The following is an 18,870-nucleotide window of genomic DNA, read 5'->3' on the forward strand; positions in this document are numbered from 1 at the left end:
CTAATGAATCAGCTTTTCTGCATTCGTTTTTTTTCTCATTTTGAAATTAGTTTGACATATATAATAGTAATGAAGCTTGAGACATGTGAACTGCTTGGTCAATGCAAAAAAAAGAATCCTTTTTTTTCCACACACAAGTCACTGTATTAAGTAGGTGGAGTCCTCTGGAGCTGTAGCAAGAGAGAGACCATCTCCCATATAGTCTAATAATCCCAGCCCTTTATGGTAAAGGGATGAGGGAAAAAATAAATTCAAGAAACTGCTTTACTTAAACTTTTCCTTATTGTCAGGGAAGCTAGATGAAAAGAGTATTCACTGGCCGTGGAGTCAGGAGTTGGGGAGTTTGAATCTACCTCAGACATTTGACCTTGAGCAAGTCACTTAACCCTGATTGCCTCACATCCAGGGCTATCTCCAATTGTCCTGATTCATATCTGGCCACTGGACCCAGATGGATCCGGAGGAGAAAGTGAGACTGGTGACTTAGAACAACCCCCCCCCCCAATCCAGTTAACATGTTTGTTATGGCATCACCTCCACGATGTTATGGTCTTCTTCAAGAATGAAGGACAAAATATCAAAATCAAAATTTTATAGTTAATATGCTCTCAGAGCTCAAGAACTGAGTTTATCACTAGATCACTAGGCCACAACTTGAGTCAGGGCTGTGTCCAATTTCACCAAGTTTTTAAATTGTCATAATCATTTAGCCTTACTGAGGTGCTTTAAGCCTGCTTTGGAAAGGAAAAAAAAAATTTCTTCATTTATTTGTACTGAATAACACAATTAGAATAGCAAAATTAACAGAAATTTCTTTGCCCTTAAAAATGAAATAACCTTTTGAATTTTCTTTACTAAAGTACAATTGAGAAATAGTTTCACTACAATTCTTTAAGATGAGATTTTGTGAACACTAATTTTTGCTATAATTTTTTTAAAAAGTTGTTTATTATCTTTGGTTTCCCTTAAAAAAGCAGAAGAGCAATGACCGGTCTTGGTGAGAGAGAACAGATTATCATTCATACCTTCCTCATTTTAGTGAGGGGAAAGGGTGGCAGGGTTGTAGTCACTGAGGCCTAACATTAAGCTCAGTGCCTGCTTCACATTATTGAGTTTTGTCATTCTAAGGGTGGGAAAGAAGTAACTAACTGAACTAGGAACAGAAAGCAATCAGCAAATTCTTCAAGAACTCTGTCCAAGAAAACTTGTTAAAGAGAAACTAATAGTAAAGTATACGCCTGTATAGCAGACCTTTGAATCCTAGAAGCAGGTTGTCTCATTCTTAGACTCTCTTAGCTCCCCTAGAAGGGAGTCTCCAGAAGAGCTGCCTGTGGGATGGTCATGGTAGAAGTAGACATGCACTCTGCTTTTCTGTGGGACCTCTCGTGGGGCAAGCCTAGCAGCACTGTTGCTATTCTCTGGGGAGGGTGCCAGGCTCAGCCATCTCCTGGGGGGTGGGGGTTACCTCTGTAGAAATTGGTTAGAAGTTTATGAACTAGGTAGACTAAGATGATGGGGTAAGGAGATGGGGAGGACCCATGAGACCACTAACACTTGGATGTGCCCCTAAAACCCATATTGACCAATTGTCACATCTTTGTTAGTGCTCAAACACCTGTGATCTATGGCTGAAAGGATTCTGTATTATACAGTTTCCTTCTTGCTTGGGACAGAAAGAAAGAAGTCCACATATCTCATTTGTTCCTCACAACACCCCAGAAAGATGGTGCTGTTATGATCTCCATTTGTGACTGACTCAGGGTCTCCCACCTGGTACTCTCTAAGAGTATGGCTCTCCCTTACCTGTCCTGCCAGTCTTCGCCTCATAGATACAATTCAAAATGGTTCCCAAAGACCATTAGGCAATGACCATGTTGTTCACCTTTCAGTGATGAAAGGATGGGAAGTTGTGTTAGGAAGTGGTCATAAATTCCCATGAGCAGTTGAAAAGATTTCCAGGGAGATCCATTCTCACTCATGAGTTTCCATGGCTTGCATCAAATATGTGATATTTGTCTTCCTGCTAAAGCCCAGTGAACATTTCCTTCTATTTTCAAAGTACATGGGGGTCTCCCTAGGAGAAATGGTCTGCCTCTTCCTGCTTCAGGTTATCAGAGAGAATGGAATAATTTGACCCTTAAACTAGAAGAGGAGGGACTGGGGGGATAAGTATGAAGGCAAAAGAAAAATGGAACCCACGTTGGGAGGTAAGGGTGGAGGAATATCCTGTGGAGCCAAGAGGGAAGGGGGTCCATTTGAACTCTGAAGGCAAGGCAGCCAAGTACTTGGTATAACCTCCAAGGATCGATGAAGCAGATCCACAGAGACCATATGGTGAGACTTGGCCAGGAATGTCTGGGGAATGCTGAGGCAGCTGTTTGTTAACCCAATAAAGATAGGAACATAGGTTGACTTGCAGTGGGGTATTGTAGTCAAAACCAGATGAGTCCCCATTTCTGGCAGTTGATGTGAGCAGAAAATGATGGTGCCTAGAGCATCGCCAGAGGTTATCAGGTCTTGAGCAAAAAGCTGGAGGCTGGGGGCAGCTAGGTGGCATAGTGGATAAAGCACCAGCCTTGGAGTCAGGAGTACCTGGGTTCAAATCCGGTCTCAGACACTTAATAATTACCTAGCTGTGTGGCCTTGGGCAAGCCACTTAACCCTGTTTGCCTTGCAAAAACCTTAAAAAAAAAAAAAAGCTAGAGGCTGTAAAGGCTCGGGGACCCTTTTCATCTCCACCACCTTTTGGAAGCAAGGAATGTCATGAGAAAAGCTGATTTGGAAAGTGAACATCTGGCTAAAAAGATGTTCTCGGGTTCTGAGAATCAGATTTGGATTTCTGGATTACATCTTAAAATAGGAGGATGACAGGCTCCTTGTGAGACTATATATCTGCCTGCTACCTTGCAAATCTGATCAAAAGGGCTTTAAACTGAAAATTTTGGAGGAGAAAATTGCCTACATAGAACTATGTGGGAAGAAGAAAAGCAGTAGGCACACCAGAATTCATAGATCAAATTCAAGAAAATTCAAGTAAAATGAATGAACTCAAGGGTTTATATGTGTATGTATCAATTAGCAAAGTTAGCTATAGGTCCTCATGCAAGGAGTCTAATTTAAGCTTCATCTTGATCTCATGGATATTCTGAGACTGGATTATATTCCTTTTTCAAAGGGAATAGGATAAGTGAGAGACTGGGAGTATTTAGTATTTATGGGAGAAAATCTTAAGACAGAAACCTGGTCAACAAAATGTGTTTGAAGATCCATGGAGGGCTATCAGAAGTTAACTCCAAACCACTTGGATAGAGGAGGAATCATCTGGGAAACAGCCCAGAGGCAAATGGCCAGATTCATGGGGGCTTCAAGCAGAGCTGCCAATAACTTTGGGTGGTAACTAATCATTTCATGATCATTTCAACCTTGTGAAAAAGTCAAGAATCTACTTAAGCCAAACTCTCTTCTGGATCTGATTCTCAGCATCAGGAAGAAGCTGGTTCTGGGGTGGAACCTTGGTGGGGAGGAGAGGTGAGGCAGCCAGTGGAAAGGGATAGAAGTCCCATCAACTCATATTCTCCAGGAGAGACAGGAAACTAACTTAGAAGACAACTCGAGACACAAAGGAAAACCATTTTGAGGAGGAAATGCAGTTATTTGAAGAGATCTTTGTGTGAGTGCATAGCAGCCTCTCCACATTTAGATTTTTAAAAGGCATGTAATAATCCTCATCATAGTTATACTTCACCTAATTCATTTGATTCCCCATAGTTGGTTCGTTATTGAAGAAGACCCAAATGACATCCCTATGTATGAAACAAATAACAGTGCATCCAACTGGAGCTGATCAGACCAGTACAAGCTCAGAATTTTCTACTACAGGTTGGGCACAGATAGTCTATGTGAACACCTGGGGTGGATATTCTAAACCTGCCAATGTCACATTTCCTTTGAGTCACTTCAATTCTGCCTTCCTCGTAGAGCCCAGCTCCCTCACTGATAAGGGCACACCATGCTGGGCAATCTTGTGTCTGTGTCTCCCGTGCTGTACAATCAGTTCTAAAATTCTTCAACAAGACTTTCAGGGTGTCTTGGTATCACTTCTTCTGACCCCTTTGGGGGAGCGCTTGCCCTGTGTGAGTTCTCATCAAAATAGTTTTTTGGGGCAAGCTTACATCTGGCATTCTGACAACATGTCCAGCCCATCATAGTTGAACTCACTGTAGCAATGCTGGAATGCTAGGCAGTTTAACTCAAGAAAGGACCTCAGTGTCTGGTAGCTTCTCCTACCAGGTGATCTTCAGAATCTTCTTAGACAATTTAAATGGAAACAGTTGTTTCCTGACATGACGCCAATAGAGTGTCCAGGTTTCAAAGGCATATAGCAATGAGATCAGCACCCAGCTCTGTAGACCTTCAGTTTGGTAATTAGTCTAATAACTCCTCTCTGTCACACTTTCTTTCAGAGCTTCCCAAATTCTGAGTTCAGTATTTGAGAGGCTCTGATTCCCCATAACCAACCCAATGAGGGAGGTGTTATTACTGTCCCCATTTTACAGATAAGGAAAATGAGATTTAAATGACTACCTTAGAATCACCAGTTAGTAAGTGTCTGAGGTAGGATTTGGACTCAGTTCTTCCTGACTCCAAGTCCCTCTCTTTCCTACAACACTGACCAGTCATCTAAAGAAAATGTACAGCTGTAAAAGGGTAACACATTACTCTTAAAATGAACCAAGTGTGCTAACACTGTCAATGAGCTAGATCTAACAAGGAAAACTAAGAGGTCTTTGTTGTTTGGTTTGCTTATTTTAAGCTATGTTGGAGAACAGAGAAAACCTCAAAGAAAGGGATAGGACCAGGACTTCTGATTAGGCTTGATGAGAGTTTTTTGACTATAGAAAAATGATAAAGCTGCTTATTTGTTTTCCTTTTCTCTCTCAAGGAGAATGGCCCATTGTAAGTAAGGCACTAGTAAGAACCCTACCTACCTTTGAAATTAAGTTAACTAGCTTAGATGACATGGCTTTGGGGCTGCAATATCTAGAGAAGGTGATTGCTTACTGTTTCATAGAGCCATAAAATTTTAGTTAAGAATTGGAAGAGATGCATACCCCCAAATGAATCTGCTCTAGTAATATAGACAACTAATGGCATCAAGCCACTACTCCAAGACCTCTAGCTCTTCCACTCTCTCCCAAGGTGCTCCATTCTACTTCTGTCTACAGCTCTTAATTGTCCATGTGTTTTTCCTGACCTTGAACCCTCAGTTAATTCTTTGAAACTCCCAACACTAGTCCCTGTTCCATGCAGAACTAGAGGACAGATAACTCAGTTTTTTGTTTTTGTTTTCATTTAAATGGGATTAGTACACCCTGAGATACTTCCTTACCTATATTTTAACAGTATTCAATGAAGTAGCTCCTAGTCTTCTTGTGGAAAAGATGGAGATGGGGACCAGAGATTGTTCTGTTAGGGGGTTCTGAACTAGTTGAGTGACCAGATTTTTTATTATGGTTCATTGAGAGCTCAGAAGAGAGAATGATCCTGGGATACATTATACCTGGGCTTCTGGATTGTTTTATCATGAATGTGGGGCACTGTATGTGATACCCTTACAAGGTTCTGGATGACATACAAGAGAGTTAACTCACCACATGCAGGTTTGGGGTCTAACGGTCTTGATGGGGAAGAACTTGGGTTGAATTTATCTTGAATCTTATCCTGGGGTCCAAGGTGGGAGAGATGGTTAACAGCAGTTTGTTTGGGGGAAAAAAAGACTTGGGCGTGCTCCCAAAGCTAACACTTTGTTGGGCTTAGGAGAGCCAGAGCTCAATTGGACCCCAGTGCAGTCTTGTAGTTGGGGCTGGACACCAGGAAGGAGTTAGTGATGCAGAACAACCTGAAGAAAAAAGCCAGAAAAGGGAAGGGTCTTGGATCCATGGCATGAGAATCAGTTGAAGAAATTGAACGAAGTTGACCCAGAGAGAAAAGGGGCTTCATATGAATGGAGGGTGCATAGAGCATTAGACCTGGAACTAGAGGACACATCTTTCTGAGTTCAAATCGAGCCTTAGGCTCTTTACCCTGTTTGCCTTAGTTTTCTCAACTGTCAAATGAGCTGGAGATGGAAATGACAAGCCTCTCCAGTGTCTTTGCCAAGTAAACTCCAAATAGGGGCACAAAAATATTGGTCACAACAGAAAAACAACTGGACAGCATGTGGAAAAAGGGCCTTTTTCTTCCCTCCCCCCCCCCCCCCACAGGCAGCAGCAGGAACAGGAAGTAGAAATCAAAAGAAGAGAAATTTGTGTCTGTCATGAGAGCCTGCCAGAAATAGAATGAGCAGCTTCTGGAGGCCATGAGCAAAGGCCAGTTAGGTGAAGCTGGCCTTTGGAGGGGGGGCAGAGCTGGCAATGCCCACCAATATTGTGCCCCCCTTACTCCTAAAAAAGAGACAATAGAAAATTCATCTGCTTTAAATAAAATCTGATTAAGTTGTACAGAGAGATTGACCATCACATGCCCTCCTTGTGGTGTGGCCTCTCATCTGCCCTGTTCTCTCCTCTTCTGGCAGTGCTTTGTGGGACATCGAAACTGGCCAGCAGACGACTACCTTCACTGGGCACACTGGGGACGTCATGAGTCTTTCTCTTGCCCCTGACACCAGATTATTTGTTTCTGGGGCTTGTGATGCTTCAGCCAAACTGTGGGACGTTCGAGAAGGAATGTGTCGGCAAACTTTCACCGGCCATGAGTCTGACATCAATGCCATCTGTGTACGTATATGCTTAGACTTGGGGCAATGCAGTTTGTGTTCATGAGGTCATCCTTCCCCAGCTCTGCTAGGGAATGTCTTTGATTTATCTTTGAAATATTTTCTGGATTATATCATCAGTTTTTTACTGTAAGACCAGATTTACTGACATGGTATAACAAATGGATGCCTGTGAAGAATGTAAAGGTTTTTGTTGAAGGGTTCAGATTAATAAATCCAGTTTTTGAAAACTCATTCATTAGCTGTAAGAACATGGCACATTTCCTTCTTTTTAGTTTTACCCTCTGTCAGTGGCCACATTTTCTACAAATGTTATTTGTGTTCCAGTTTTCACAAAAGCTTTTAACCACATTGGCTCTTAGTAAAATGTTCAGCTTAATTTGAAGCTCGTCAGCTGTTGCTAACCTAGAGAACTCCGGAGGGAAATAAACTAGAGATGTAGAAATTACTTTTTACTTCTGGATAACAGCTCCCACTTTAGAGACAATTTCACTAATAATTTCAAAATAGTCTTACCTGGCTTTTCCAAAGCCATCTCATTTAGTGACAAATATGTTAAAGGAATTTTATTGTATCTTATCGTAGCCATATGGAAAAACTTAATGTTTTAATGTGGGAATGGCTATTTGTTGAATTTTTTTTCTCCAAGGAACTCTGATTCAACAGCTTATCTTAGAGAAATGTATTCATAAGAGCCTTTACAGTGAGTGAATTCTTAGAGTTCTTACTTGCTTCTGGAAAAAAAAAGTCTATTCCAATGTGTTCCATTTTATTGGTGTTTTATGAGGGGGAGTGTCCCATTAAAATAGGAGACCTCTCCAGTTGTGGGACCATCCTTTACAGGAGCATGCCTGGCTGCTCTGCTGAGCCCCTTTCTACTAGTGTTTCCAACACAGGAGAAGGTTTTTTGGGAGATAACAGAATGATTCATAGAAATCTTAAGGCTACAAAAGAATCTTTGCATCCTACAACCATAGGATGTCTCGGTGCACAATCCTAGCATGAAGCACAATTGATACCCTCTTTGAGCACTTATTTATATCTTTTCTAGATGGTCCTTTGATAGAATGTTCTGGATGAGCACACTACCTAATTAAGCTCTCCTTTGTCTCTCTAGTTCTTTCCAAATGGCAATGCGTTTGCCACAGGTTCAGATGATGCCACCTGTAGGCTCTTTGACCTCCGAGCTGACCAGGAGCTAATGGTGTATTCCCATGACAACATCATCTGTGGGATCACCTCCGTGTCCTTCTCCAAGAGTGGCCGCCTTCTGCTGGCCGGATACGATGATTTCAACTGCAATGTCTGGGATGCGCTCAAAGCAGACAGAGCAGGTAGGCTTGGTGGGGCCCCAGCAGCAGGCAGTTCATCCCAAGGGAGACAACTCACCGGTTAGCTGAGCTGGTGACCGTTCCTGGCCAAAGAAAGCCTATGGCCAGATGGCTGCTTCATGGAAAAAGCACATTGGTGTGACTTTTCTCTTCAGAAGCAGAGGTGACACCCTCTGAAGTGCTAACTATGGTCTATGTAAATGCCTTAGAATGAGTTTATTTTATTTTCATGGTTGGGAAACAGTGTACTCCTTTATATCTAAGAATGGAGACTAGCTGAGTGACTTACTCAGTACAGGTCTCTGAATATTAGCTCCTCTCCCCATCCTCCCCAACCTTCTCAGAAATGGAGAGAATAAGACCCCATCTTCTCATTGATGATAAAACCTGATTGAATCTACATAGCATCTTGAAGATGTGAAGCTGAGCTCCTGATATAAAGTGTTCGATCTCTTGTTTCCTTGCATTCCTAGAACATTTTCTTTCCAAAAGGGGAGTTTGTTACCAGGTTGGTGGGTTAATCCTAAGGTCCCCCCAAGGTGGGGTGTTCCACATCTAACCCAGATGCCATCCTGCAGTTCCTCTGGTCTATTTCCCCAGCAGGGGGACAGGCTTCCTGGGGCATAAGAAGAGTTTAAAAAGTCGAAGTCCCCAGTTCCCACTGGCTTAGTGGGGCAAAGACAGCATTTCCAGGCCTTCAGCAAGGTCAAGTGAAGACCACAAACCTGAGCTCAGAACAGTTAGCCCTTTGGGCAGCTTCTGTCCAAATCTCAGGGATGAGGAGGGTCTGCTTTGATTAATCTTATTCTTCCTGTAACACTCTTGGCTTATTCTTCCCGTAACACTCTTGGTCTCCAGATTGAACTGGACTGGAATTTATTGATCTAGAGCTATTGTTCAAGTACAGATAAATGGATTCTTGACTCCTTTTTACATATAGTCGTCCTTGGGTACTCTTAAAACATAGAAGGTTTGCACCTGAATTGGCTTCTGTAACTTTCTCTGAGGCCTGATAATCAACTTTTTCAAAGATCTTTTTTACTTTGAATGATGATTTCCTCCCTAGCAACATATTTGTAGCAATTACTGAGTCCAGCCATCATTATGATTTGAGTGATCTTGAGGGCAACATTTTGTTATTCTAAAATCCTTCCTCCCACTCACTGCAGGTGCAAGTTTTGATAAATGGAGAAGAGAATTCTCCTGAATCCTCTTGAACTAGATTGTTACTTAAGATCCTTCCATCTAATGTCTGCTTTATCATCATACTGAAAGATTTTTGTTTTCCAAAACCCCCTTTTCTTCTTCTCCCCTCCCCCCCAAAAAAAATGAGCCTATGGTAGTGGATACATGAAAGTAGCTTAGACAGTCTGAAGATTGATAAACATAAAATACATAATTTTGTCATTTGTAAGATTGGTTTAATTCATCAAGTAGAAATGACTTTTTTCATTCTTTTATTTTTTACAGTTACATGCAAAGATAATTTTTGACATTTATCTTTTTGTAAGCTTTTGATTTCCACATTTTTCTACCCCTCCCCAAGACAACAAGTAATCTGATTGTGTTTACCATATTTCCATATTAGTCATATTTGGGAAATGAGAATTAGAACTAAAGGGGAGGGACAGCTAGGTGGCATAGTGGATAGAGCACCGGCCCTGGAGTCAGGCATACCTGAGTTCAAATCTGACCTCAAACACTTAATAATTGCCTAGCTGTGTGACCTTGGACAAGTCACTTTAACCCCATTGCCTTAAATAAATAAAATAATTTTTAAAAAACAAAAAAATTTTAAAAAGAACTAAAGGAGAAAAAACATAAGAAAGAAAAATATGAAAGAAATTTTTAAAAGTGCACACAATATGCTTTGCACTGTATTCAGACTTCACAGTTTTTTCTCTGGATCTGGATGGTATTGTCCATCCACAGGTCTTTTAAAATTGTCCTTGATCTGCTGAAGAAGGGCTGAGTCTCTCAGAGTTGATCTTCTCACAATGTTGCTGTTAATGTGTACAGTGTTCTCCTGGTTCTGCTCACTTCACTCGGCATCAGTTTTATATAAACTTATATAGCCTCAGAAATGACCTTTTAACTTCATCTGGGTTTCTAAATAAGACCACAAGTGATTCTTGGATCAACTGAATCCCAACAAATGAAGTCATTCCTGCTTTGTTTCTATCTGTTTTCTAAGGACTACTATTTTACTATAGAACGTCAAATGAGTATAAGCTGGCAGATCTGTCCCAACATGTGAGTGTAAATTAAATAACTTAGGGGTTCCTTCCTATTTCTGAAGCTCTGTTTACTTTCTAGGTGTTTTGGCTGGGCATGATAATCGTGTCAGCTGCCTGGGGGTAACCGATGATGGCATGGCGGTGGCAACAGGATCCTGGGATAGTTTCCTCAAGATATGGAACTAACACCTTATATAGGTATTATACGGCTTGACTGACTTAAATCAGCATTCCTCTCTGAGGTGGCACCGGTCTCAGGATACAAGTTAATTTTTTCCTAGCTTTTTGTTTTGGATTTATAACTGGTGATTTGACTATGTAGTAGTAAGGTTGCATATATAACTTCTCAGTAGGCCAAAAATATATAGAGGGATAGACAGACACATGTAGATGGTTTTTTGCCAATCCACCTTGCAGTAAAATTGCTGACTGCAGAATAAGTCTCAGCTCTTTAATGCTTCTTCAAACTCTCTTTTTTAAGATAACAGATGGACTCCACCATGACTGGAAGACCATTCCAACCTTGGAAGAGTTACCATGATAGCATATCCAACCCAACCGTACTAACTCGGACACCCCTCCTTCCCTCTCAGAACTTCAAAAGGGCAAGATCTTTTTTCCCTTCACCTATTGCTGAGACAAAGAGCACAATTCCCTCTACAAGAAGAATCTCTGTGGTTGTAAACAAACAAATTGTGCATTCCTTTGGGACCATTGTCATTGTTTTTCTTTCTTCTTTATTTTTTGTCTTGAACTAATATAAAAAGGAAATACTATAATAAAAATGTTCACCAGAAGGTAAGCCTGAGTAATTGGGAAACAGGCCCACAGCTGATTTTTTTTTCCACTGTCTTTCATTTAAATTTTAGACCAGTGATCCTGTTTTGTGAATACAACAAGTCGAGGACTTTGTTTTATCTCATAACGGTTTCAAAATTTAAAGTCATGTTTGTAGCAGGGTTTTGAAAACATTCTTATTTCCTTTTTTAAATAGATTACTTTATGGTCAATAATGAAGCAAAACAAGAGGGTCCTCCCCAGCCTCTCTGGGATTGTTAATGATGTAAATTTAGTCCCTAATTTTTTTATTATTTTTTTGTCTGGTGTCTCAGATAATTGTTGCTGCACAAAAATATGGCATATAGAGAATAATGTTAAGAAGTAAGGTAACCAAGCACACACATGCTGTTAATGGTATTGAACGCTTGTTTCAAGAGCCTTTCCCCTCTTGTGAGTAGGTGACTCCAATCCGTCATCCCCTTTCTTTCCCTTCTGCTCCTCTCCCCATCAATTAAGTTTTTATCGACTTTGGGTTTCTTTGTGCAGTTGGAGGGCAGTTCATATACCCTAACACTACCCAGCACCCCCAACTATCAGGAACCTCGATTTTCAAGAGAGATGCCTGTCCTGTGCTTGGATAGTCAGTCAATTCTTTGTGTATGAAATGATGTACAAATCAATGTTTTGAAAATAATGATCTTGAACTTTCTAAGTTAAAACAAATTTTTGATTGTTTGCCATATTGGGTGGGTTTACTCTTAGAATCGCATGCTGTAGAAATGCTAAAAACAAAAAAAAACAAAACAAAAAAATGCATATAGGACTCAGTCCTTAGGTGTTTTTTTTTCTTTTCAGAAATAACCTGTTTAAAGTTGTAACCATTGCCGCTCTACTTACTTCTTGTTGCTACTCTGTGCATAAGCCCAGGCGGGGTCCAGTCAGACTCTATGCACGCCCGGCGGTAGCACCATGACACCCCCCTGCCCCCACCCTCGTTTTTTATGGGCCCATCCGGACGGTCACTGTCAGAGGTTCCTGGGGACCGTCCTCTCAGTTAGTCCTGCCCAGCCCAACCCTCTTGTAGAACGAATGGTCCTTTTGTAACAACCGGGTTCTCCTGGTTTTCTTTTCAAATAAAATATTACGCAGCAGCGTCTGGACAGTAGATTGTTCTGTTAACTCTCTTCCCTTCTCATGTATCCAGAAGTGCTCCTCCTTAGCAGCTCTAGTGGCTTCTCTCCATTCTGTTTTTTCTGCAACATTCTGTACAAAAATGTGCTGTAATCGTGCGTTAGGCCTGGACTTGGCAAAAAGAAAAAAAGAAACCTCTCTTTCTCCCCACACCCACCCCACCCCCCTTCTCTCTCCATGAAATCCCTGGTAGAGCTCTCCACCCCGTGTCCCTTTTCACCTTTTGTATTTAATTTTAAAGTCAGTGTACTGCAAGGAAGCTGGATGCAAGATAGAAACTATATTAAAATGTACTGTTATTTAAGATGTAATAAAGCAGTTTGACATGAGGGGGTTCGGGCTATGACTGGTTATTTGTGAGTCTGCTGCCCTCCCCGCCCCCTAACAGAGCAGCCATCCCTGGGGGCAGTCTTGGCCTGTGGTTGGGGAGGTGACCACCTGGGTGGGCTACCAGAAACCTTTCTCTTTCTATTCCTGCATCTGGGGCATTTCAGATAACACCAAACAGATGAAGGGGGACCCGTGTCAGGAAAACAAAAAAAAAATTAGGATCAGGCAAAGATGACCATAGGCCACTGCTGCCTTGTGGCCAGAGGAGCCCTTGGCCCCAGTGCCCTAGCAAAGCTCCCTCCAGGTAGGATTCTAAGACTCTTTCCTTTCTTCCCCTTGCCCCAGAGAATTTCTAGGGAGAAACAGACCTCATGCTTCCCCCATTCCTGAGAGCAGTTTTCAACCAATTTAGCTGGGACTAAAACCCAATGGAAGAAAACACCAGTCACTGTTCAAAGGCAGCTTGAAAATGTGGGAAATAAAAATAGTAACTGTAAAAAAATATAAAAAAGGGAAAAGGGCAATAAGCCCCCCAGCACACTAAACAGATTAGACAAAGTTACTTTGCTAAGCCATTTTGTGGCTCATGTTGGGACTTAAATAATTGATCTGGAAAAGAAGGGATGCACTCAATGGGGGCGAGCCTCCACATGTCACCGGCTGGATTATTGCAGTCCAGGAAGCTGGCTGGGGGTTGGGTCTGCCTGCAAAGTTGCCATTCATTTTCTAAATACCACAAAAGGGTATGTCAGCAGGGGGTTCTCCTGGACTTGCTGGTCATCCAAGGGAAAATTTACATGCCAGACAGAATTAGAAATATGCAACAGAAAAACCAGAACCTGATGGTTTTGTTTTCATGGAGGAAGCCCCGCCCCAGCAAAGAGCCTGCCTTCTAGTGAGGCTGGGGCAGCCCATGGATGGGGCCAACAGGAGCAACCCTTGACAGCCCCCCAGCCCCTTCCAGGGAGGAGGGAAGGGCAGCCCCAGCAGCTCCCTGGGCTTTCTTCAACACACTCCTTGAAGATGTCACCTCACAGACATTTATTCGTTTTGATGCCCATTGAGATAGGCTCCATTTCTATACTGTGGTCAGCATGTGCAGTTCTGTCTGAAGAAAAGAGTCCAGCTATGGGAGAGACTGGGAGGGGGCCAGGTTTCAGGGCCAGAGGAGGTGGATGGGAAAGGACCCTTATAGGTTCTTGAGAAGTTCAGGCAAAAGGGGGTGTCAAGTCACATCTGTGGCAAAGAAACAGCTGGAACCAGGCACAAGTGTCAGGAGACAGAAGCCTAAGTGAGACCGCCCCCCGCCTCTGACAAGTCACAGGCCCTCAAGACCCTCGGCTTCATCTGAAAAGTCCCCAGCTGTGAAGGAAGGCAGCTTTACAGGATGGCACTGCTTCTCCAAGTTGAAGCTCCAAGTGCTACCACTTTTGGAAGCTGGGATTATCTGAGAGACATCAGGTCCCCGGGACTTGAGGACAGTGGAAAGGACTGGAGACTAAGGATCCAAGTTCAAATGCTGCCTCTGCTGCTCCCTGTGTGACCTTAATTAGGTGGGTCAACCACCCAGGAAGCTAAGGCCCCTTTTGTCTTTCTATGCTCAGGAAGTTTGGAGAATGAGCTTTTGTCCCATCCTAGAGGGAGGACCACCTTGGGGGATGGATGCAAGGGGCTGAGGTCATTCAAGTCAAGTAGAACATGGCCCCTGCCCTCAAGGACCTTCCTTTCTGGTAGAACTATTAAACAAGGAGGCAGATGGGACGCCAAGAGGGTACAGCTGGTGGAGCAGAAAGGTCTGAAGGAGACGGGATTTGAGTTGGGTCTCGGAAGAAAAAAATGGAGGTTAGGAGGTAAAGCAGGTGAGACACGGAGATGGAGTTTTCAGTTCTAGGTCTATGGAGGATAAGACTGAAAAGAGAGAGGAAAGGGCCAGGTTTTGAAGTTCTAAATTATCCTAGAGATAATTGGATTTTTTTTTTTAAAAAGGGGTGACTGGTCAGCCCCCTGTGCTTTGAGAAAGTCTTTCTCAGCTGAGGGGGAGGTGTTGATAGTCCAGGGAAGGAGCAATGGTCTGAATTCGACCTGTAGTCCTATGAGCAGATTGTCCAGAGACCTCTACCTTAGAAGGTAGATGCAATGTGGGCCGAATGCAAGGGAGGAATGGGGGGGGGGGCATTCCATTCCAGTCTCAGAAAATGGACTGATTTAGGAAAAAAGGTTCATGGCTTAAGTATTGCCTAGCAAAGCATTTGCAGGCAATTGGCAGACTTAAATTGGAATGCCTGGCCTGACGGGCCTCCCATAACTGCACAAGTTCAGTCTCCCCACCCTGCCAGGACTGCCTTGATCAAATGGAATTTTTTAATCTGTAAATCGAAGGTTAAGATTACCTCATCATGCAGATAGGGTTCCCCAAACCCCAGGGTTCTGCGGTTCTGCTGGTCCTGCTCTAGATCAATCCTGTTTCTGCCATTTTTTACCAAGATGGTTTGGGGTAAATGACCTAATCTCTCTCAGCCTTATTTTCTCCTCCATCTGATGTTGACATCCAATGACTTCTGGGTCCCCTTCCAGCTCCACCACCTCCAACTTCGAGGCTGCAAATCCAGCTGCAAGTCCGAGCACCAGGAAGAGAATACAGAGCTTTTCACTTCAGTTGCATAGCCTGTCTGGTCTGTCATTTGTGCTTGGGAATGTATATGGAAGGCCAGAGGGGCTCAAGGGGCCAGTGCCTGAACAGGCTCAGAGCTCACCCGCTACTGCCTATGGTCAAATGAGATTCCGGCAAGTAGAGCAATTTCTTTGCATTTTCTGGACATTTTTAAGAAGACATGACTTGGAGAAGAAAACAAATTTGGAGTGAGAGTTGCCGATCCAAGTTGGGTTGCTCGTTTCTGTCTCACTTTCCCCAACCAATTATCGGGGACATGATGACGGTTCTGCTTGCCCCCGGAGAGCAGAACCAGGAATGGAAGTGGCAGAGAGGACAGATTTGGCCTTGATGCTGAACAATGAGACCTGGTCCAGTGTGGACTTGGCTGCTTCCAGAAATTGTGAACTCCCCTTCCCTGGAGGTCTCTGGTCTGAAAGCAGGACCAGCTGTCACATTGGAGGCCTTGGTTGGACTGGGGGCCCCTGAGGATGGTACTGGGAATTGATTTCTCTTCCATCCCTCCTTTCACAGTCCTAAAATTTGAAGAGCTCACATAAAGCATTTGGGATGACTGAGGGGGTGGACAAAAGAGCGGGACCAAGGAAACCAGTTAAAATCTCAGTACCACTAACACTGAACCTTCCAGGGATCTTAACTCAGACACACCCGGAAATCATCTAATCCAGGGGTTCATCGCTTGTGCCACGGACCCCTTCTCAGAATGTATAAAATTCAAGAGAAGGAACACAAGGGAAACAATTGCATTCAAAATTAGAAAAGTTTGACTATCCCAGGATAGGATTCCCAATCTAGTCCAACTCCCTTATTTTCCAACTCAGGGAGTAGAAGCGACTTAGAGGTCACATGAATAGGCAGGTGCTGAGTCTGGATTCCAGGCCACTGGCCACAGAAAGGATCGTCCTGTTGGGATCTTTGCAAGATGTTTAGGATGTTCCCAACATGGCCAACCCAGTTCCTGCCATCTTCTCCCAATGCTGTTGAACCACAGCAGAGAAAAGGGAATATTTTCCCACCTAGTCAAGGCTGTCATGGGAGATGCAGAACTGAAAGGCACCCTTGGGTATCTGATTCTGTCTTATCAATGAGGAAGCAGACCCAGAGAGGTTAATTTAAGCCAACCCCACTCTTTTTGCCCATGTGAACACCAACTCCTAGAAATAGAGAGTTAGTCAGAAGAGACCCATCATCCATTTTACAAATCCATAAACTAGGGGCCCAAAGGATGAGGTCACTTCATGAGGCAGCAACAAAAGCAGAGACCAGAACCCAGGTCTCCCGGTCAGTCCACATTCTCCCCACGTTCCATCTCTCCTGTAGGTACACTCACCTAGATGGTGGGTGAGGAAGCCAGCTGCTATTGTGGCATCTCCCCCACTCCTAACCCTGCCCAATTGTTCCCTGACCCCAGATGCCCTCATGCCAACTTTCTCGCTTCTCTTGCCTTTTTTTTTTTGGAGGCCTTAATTTAGAACAAAGGAGAAGCGTGTTCGAGATTTTTTTTCCATCTTTAATTATTTATGAATCTTTTGGTTAATGGCTGGACTGCTTCTGTAACTGCTGGGCCCAGCACCCAAGGGAGAGCAGGAGGCGCATTTGAAGTGGTGGGTTTAAATAACACAAAATGCAGAAAGGAACAACCTGGGGGTGGGCTGCCTGAGAACCCTGCCTTAGCCCATCATTACCAGCAGGAGCTCCGGGGAGCAGGCTGCTGGGGTCCCCAGGGCATCCCCTGAGCTTAGGATACACAATTGGAAGGGAGGGACCAGGGCTACCTAGCTGTTTCCCCAAATCCTCTCCTCTCTTCCTCCACCTGACCCCACTGGCATCAGCCATATCTAGTCCAGACGTGCCAACCCTGGTGAGATGCCTGGGTCCCTTGCCTTACAAGCCCGAGCCTGCCTTTGTGCTGTGCCCTCCCTCCCACTCTGTGGAGACCACAGATGCCTTTCTTTGTAGCCCTGGTCCTTGGCACAGTGCCACTTACTGAATATTTAGTGATTTAATTTGCCACAATCCACTTGCCTTCTTTATAAGCTTAAAGGAAAAGAGTGGCCTCCCTCCCCCGCCCCACAGTCTGAATCTTCTCCTTGGCCATATGTATGTAAAGCCCTCTGAATCTGGTAAACCTGTTATCCCATGTGATCCTCTCAACAACCTTATGAGAAAATCACAGAATCTGGGGGCAGCTAGGTGGCGTAGTGGATAAAGCACCGGCCCTGGAGTCAGGAGGACCTGGGTTCAAATCTGGTCTCAGACACTTAATAATGACCTAGCTGTGTGGCCTTGGGCAAGCCACTTAACCCCATTGCCTTGCAAAAAAAAAACCTTAAAAAAATCACAGAATCCTATTTGCTTCAGGAAGAGGAGTATTCTATCCATTCTACCATGCTTCAGAACCGCTAACCTCTGACCTCTCAGAGCATCAAGATAATCAATGAAACTCAAGGGCTTTTGAGTTCAAATCTGATAACATGGATTGTATATACCAAGGCCAGCCTAGCTAAGGCAGAGGAGGTTCTTCTCCAGAGGAGGCTGGGCTAGGGAGGGGGTAAGAGAAGGCTGGAACTGAAGTCAGAAAGACAGGAGTTCAAATCTAGCCTCACTCACATATGAGTTGTGTAAGCCTGGGCAGGTCACTTACCTCCTAAATTAGTCTCCTTGCTGGAAAAAAAAATAGGAAATAATAAATAATAACACTGTGCTTTCCAGGGTTGCTATGAGAAATGAGATCAAATGCACAAAGCATTTAGCAAACCTTAACACTCAATATAAGAAGGGGCATTTAGGTGGTACAGAAGGTAGAGCACCTCGAACACTTAATAATAACCTAGCTGTGTGGCCTTGGGCAAGTCACTTAACCCTATTGCCTGGCAAAAACGAAGGGGAAAAACCTCAATATGATGGAAGCATTTACAGGATTTGCATACATATAATCCATAACAATTTACTTTCTCAAGGAAGGGAAAGAATTTGGAATTCAAAAATAAAATTTTAAGAATGTCAAAAAAAGGGGGCAGCTAGGTGGCCCTAGTGGATAAAGCACCGGCCCTGGAGTCAGGAGTACCTGGGTTCAAATCCGGTCTGAGACACTTAATAATGACCTAGCTGTGTGGCCTTGGGCAAGCCACTTAACCCCGTTTGCCTTGCAAAAAAACCAAAAAGAAAGTCAAAAAAAGTCAAAATTTTTTATATGTAATTAAGAAAAATAAATACTTGAAATTTTTTAAAATTTAAAAGAATGTCAATAAAAATTTAAAGCTCTATATAAATTACCATTTATATAATATATAAATGATACTTTATATACTATATATTACTGATACATACAATATTTTACTATTAATAGCAAAATTTAAAACTAAATGATATTAATCACTACTATTATTATAAATTGCCATTATTATAAACAATAGCAAGAGGAGACAAAACCTAACCTGCACCATGCAATACTGAACTCCCCTAAGCTGGGATCCAGTTACATTTTTGAGTTTACTAGCCATGTGAGGTAGGTTAAGGTACCGTCATTATCCCTATTTTACAAATGAGGCAAAA

At 43.1% G+C, this 18,870-nt stretch overlaps 1 protein-coding gene across 2 annotated transcripts in view; it reads left to right on the forward strand.

Moving 5' to 3' along the window:
• GNB1 (G protein subunit beta 1) overlaps positions 1 to 17,390 on the forward strand; it is a 108,480-nt gene extending 91,090 nt beyond the window's left edge. For both annotated transcript variants that reach the window (XM_074218711.1, XM_074218710.1), the window contains exons 9-12: positions 6,575 to 6,776; positions 7,893 to 8,109; positions 10,423 to 10,541; positions 10,825 to 17,390. In XM_074218711.1, the coding sequence (XP_074074812.1) occupies positions 6,575 to 6,776; positions 7,893 to 8,109; positions 10,423 to 10,529 (526 nt within the window). In that variant the 3' untranslated portion in view covers positions 10,530 to 10,541; positions 10,825 to 17,390. The remainder of the gene's footprint in view (positions 1 to 6,574; positions 6,777 to 7,892; positions 8,110 to 10,422; positions 10,542 to 10,824) is intronic.
• Positions 17,391 to 18,870: the final 1,480 nt, after the last annotated feature.

Source organism: Macrotis lagotis, chromosome 1, assembly GCF_037893015.1.
Source record: "Macrotis lagotis isolate mMagLag1 chromosome 1, bilby.v1.9.chrom.fasta, whole genome shotgun sequence".
Taxonomy (NCBI): domain Eukaryota; kingdom Metazoa; phylum Chordata; class Mammalia; order Peramelemorphia; family Peramelidae; genus Macrotis; species Macrotis lagotis.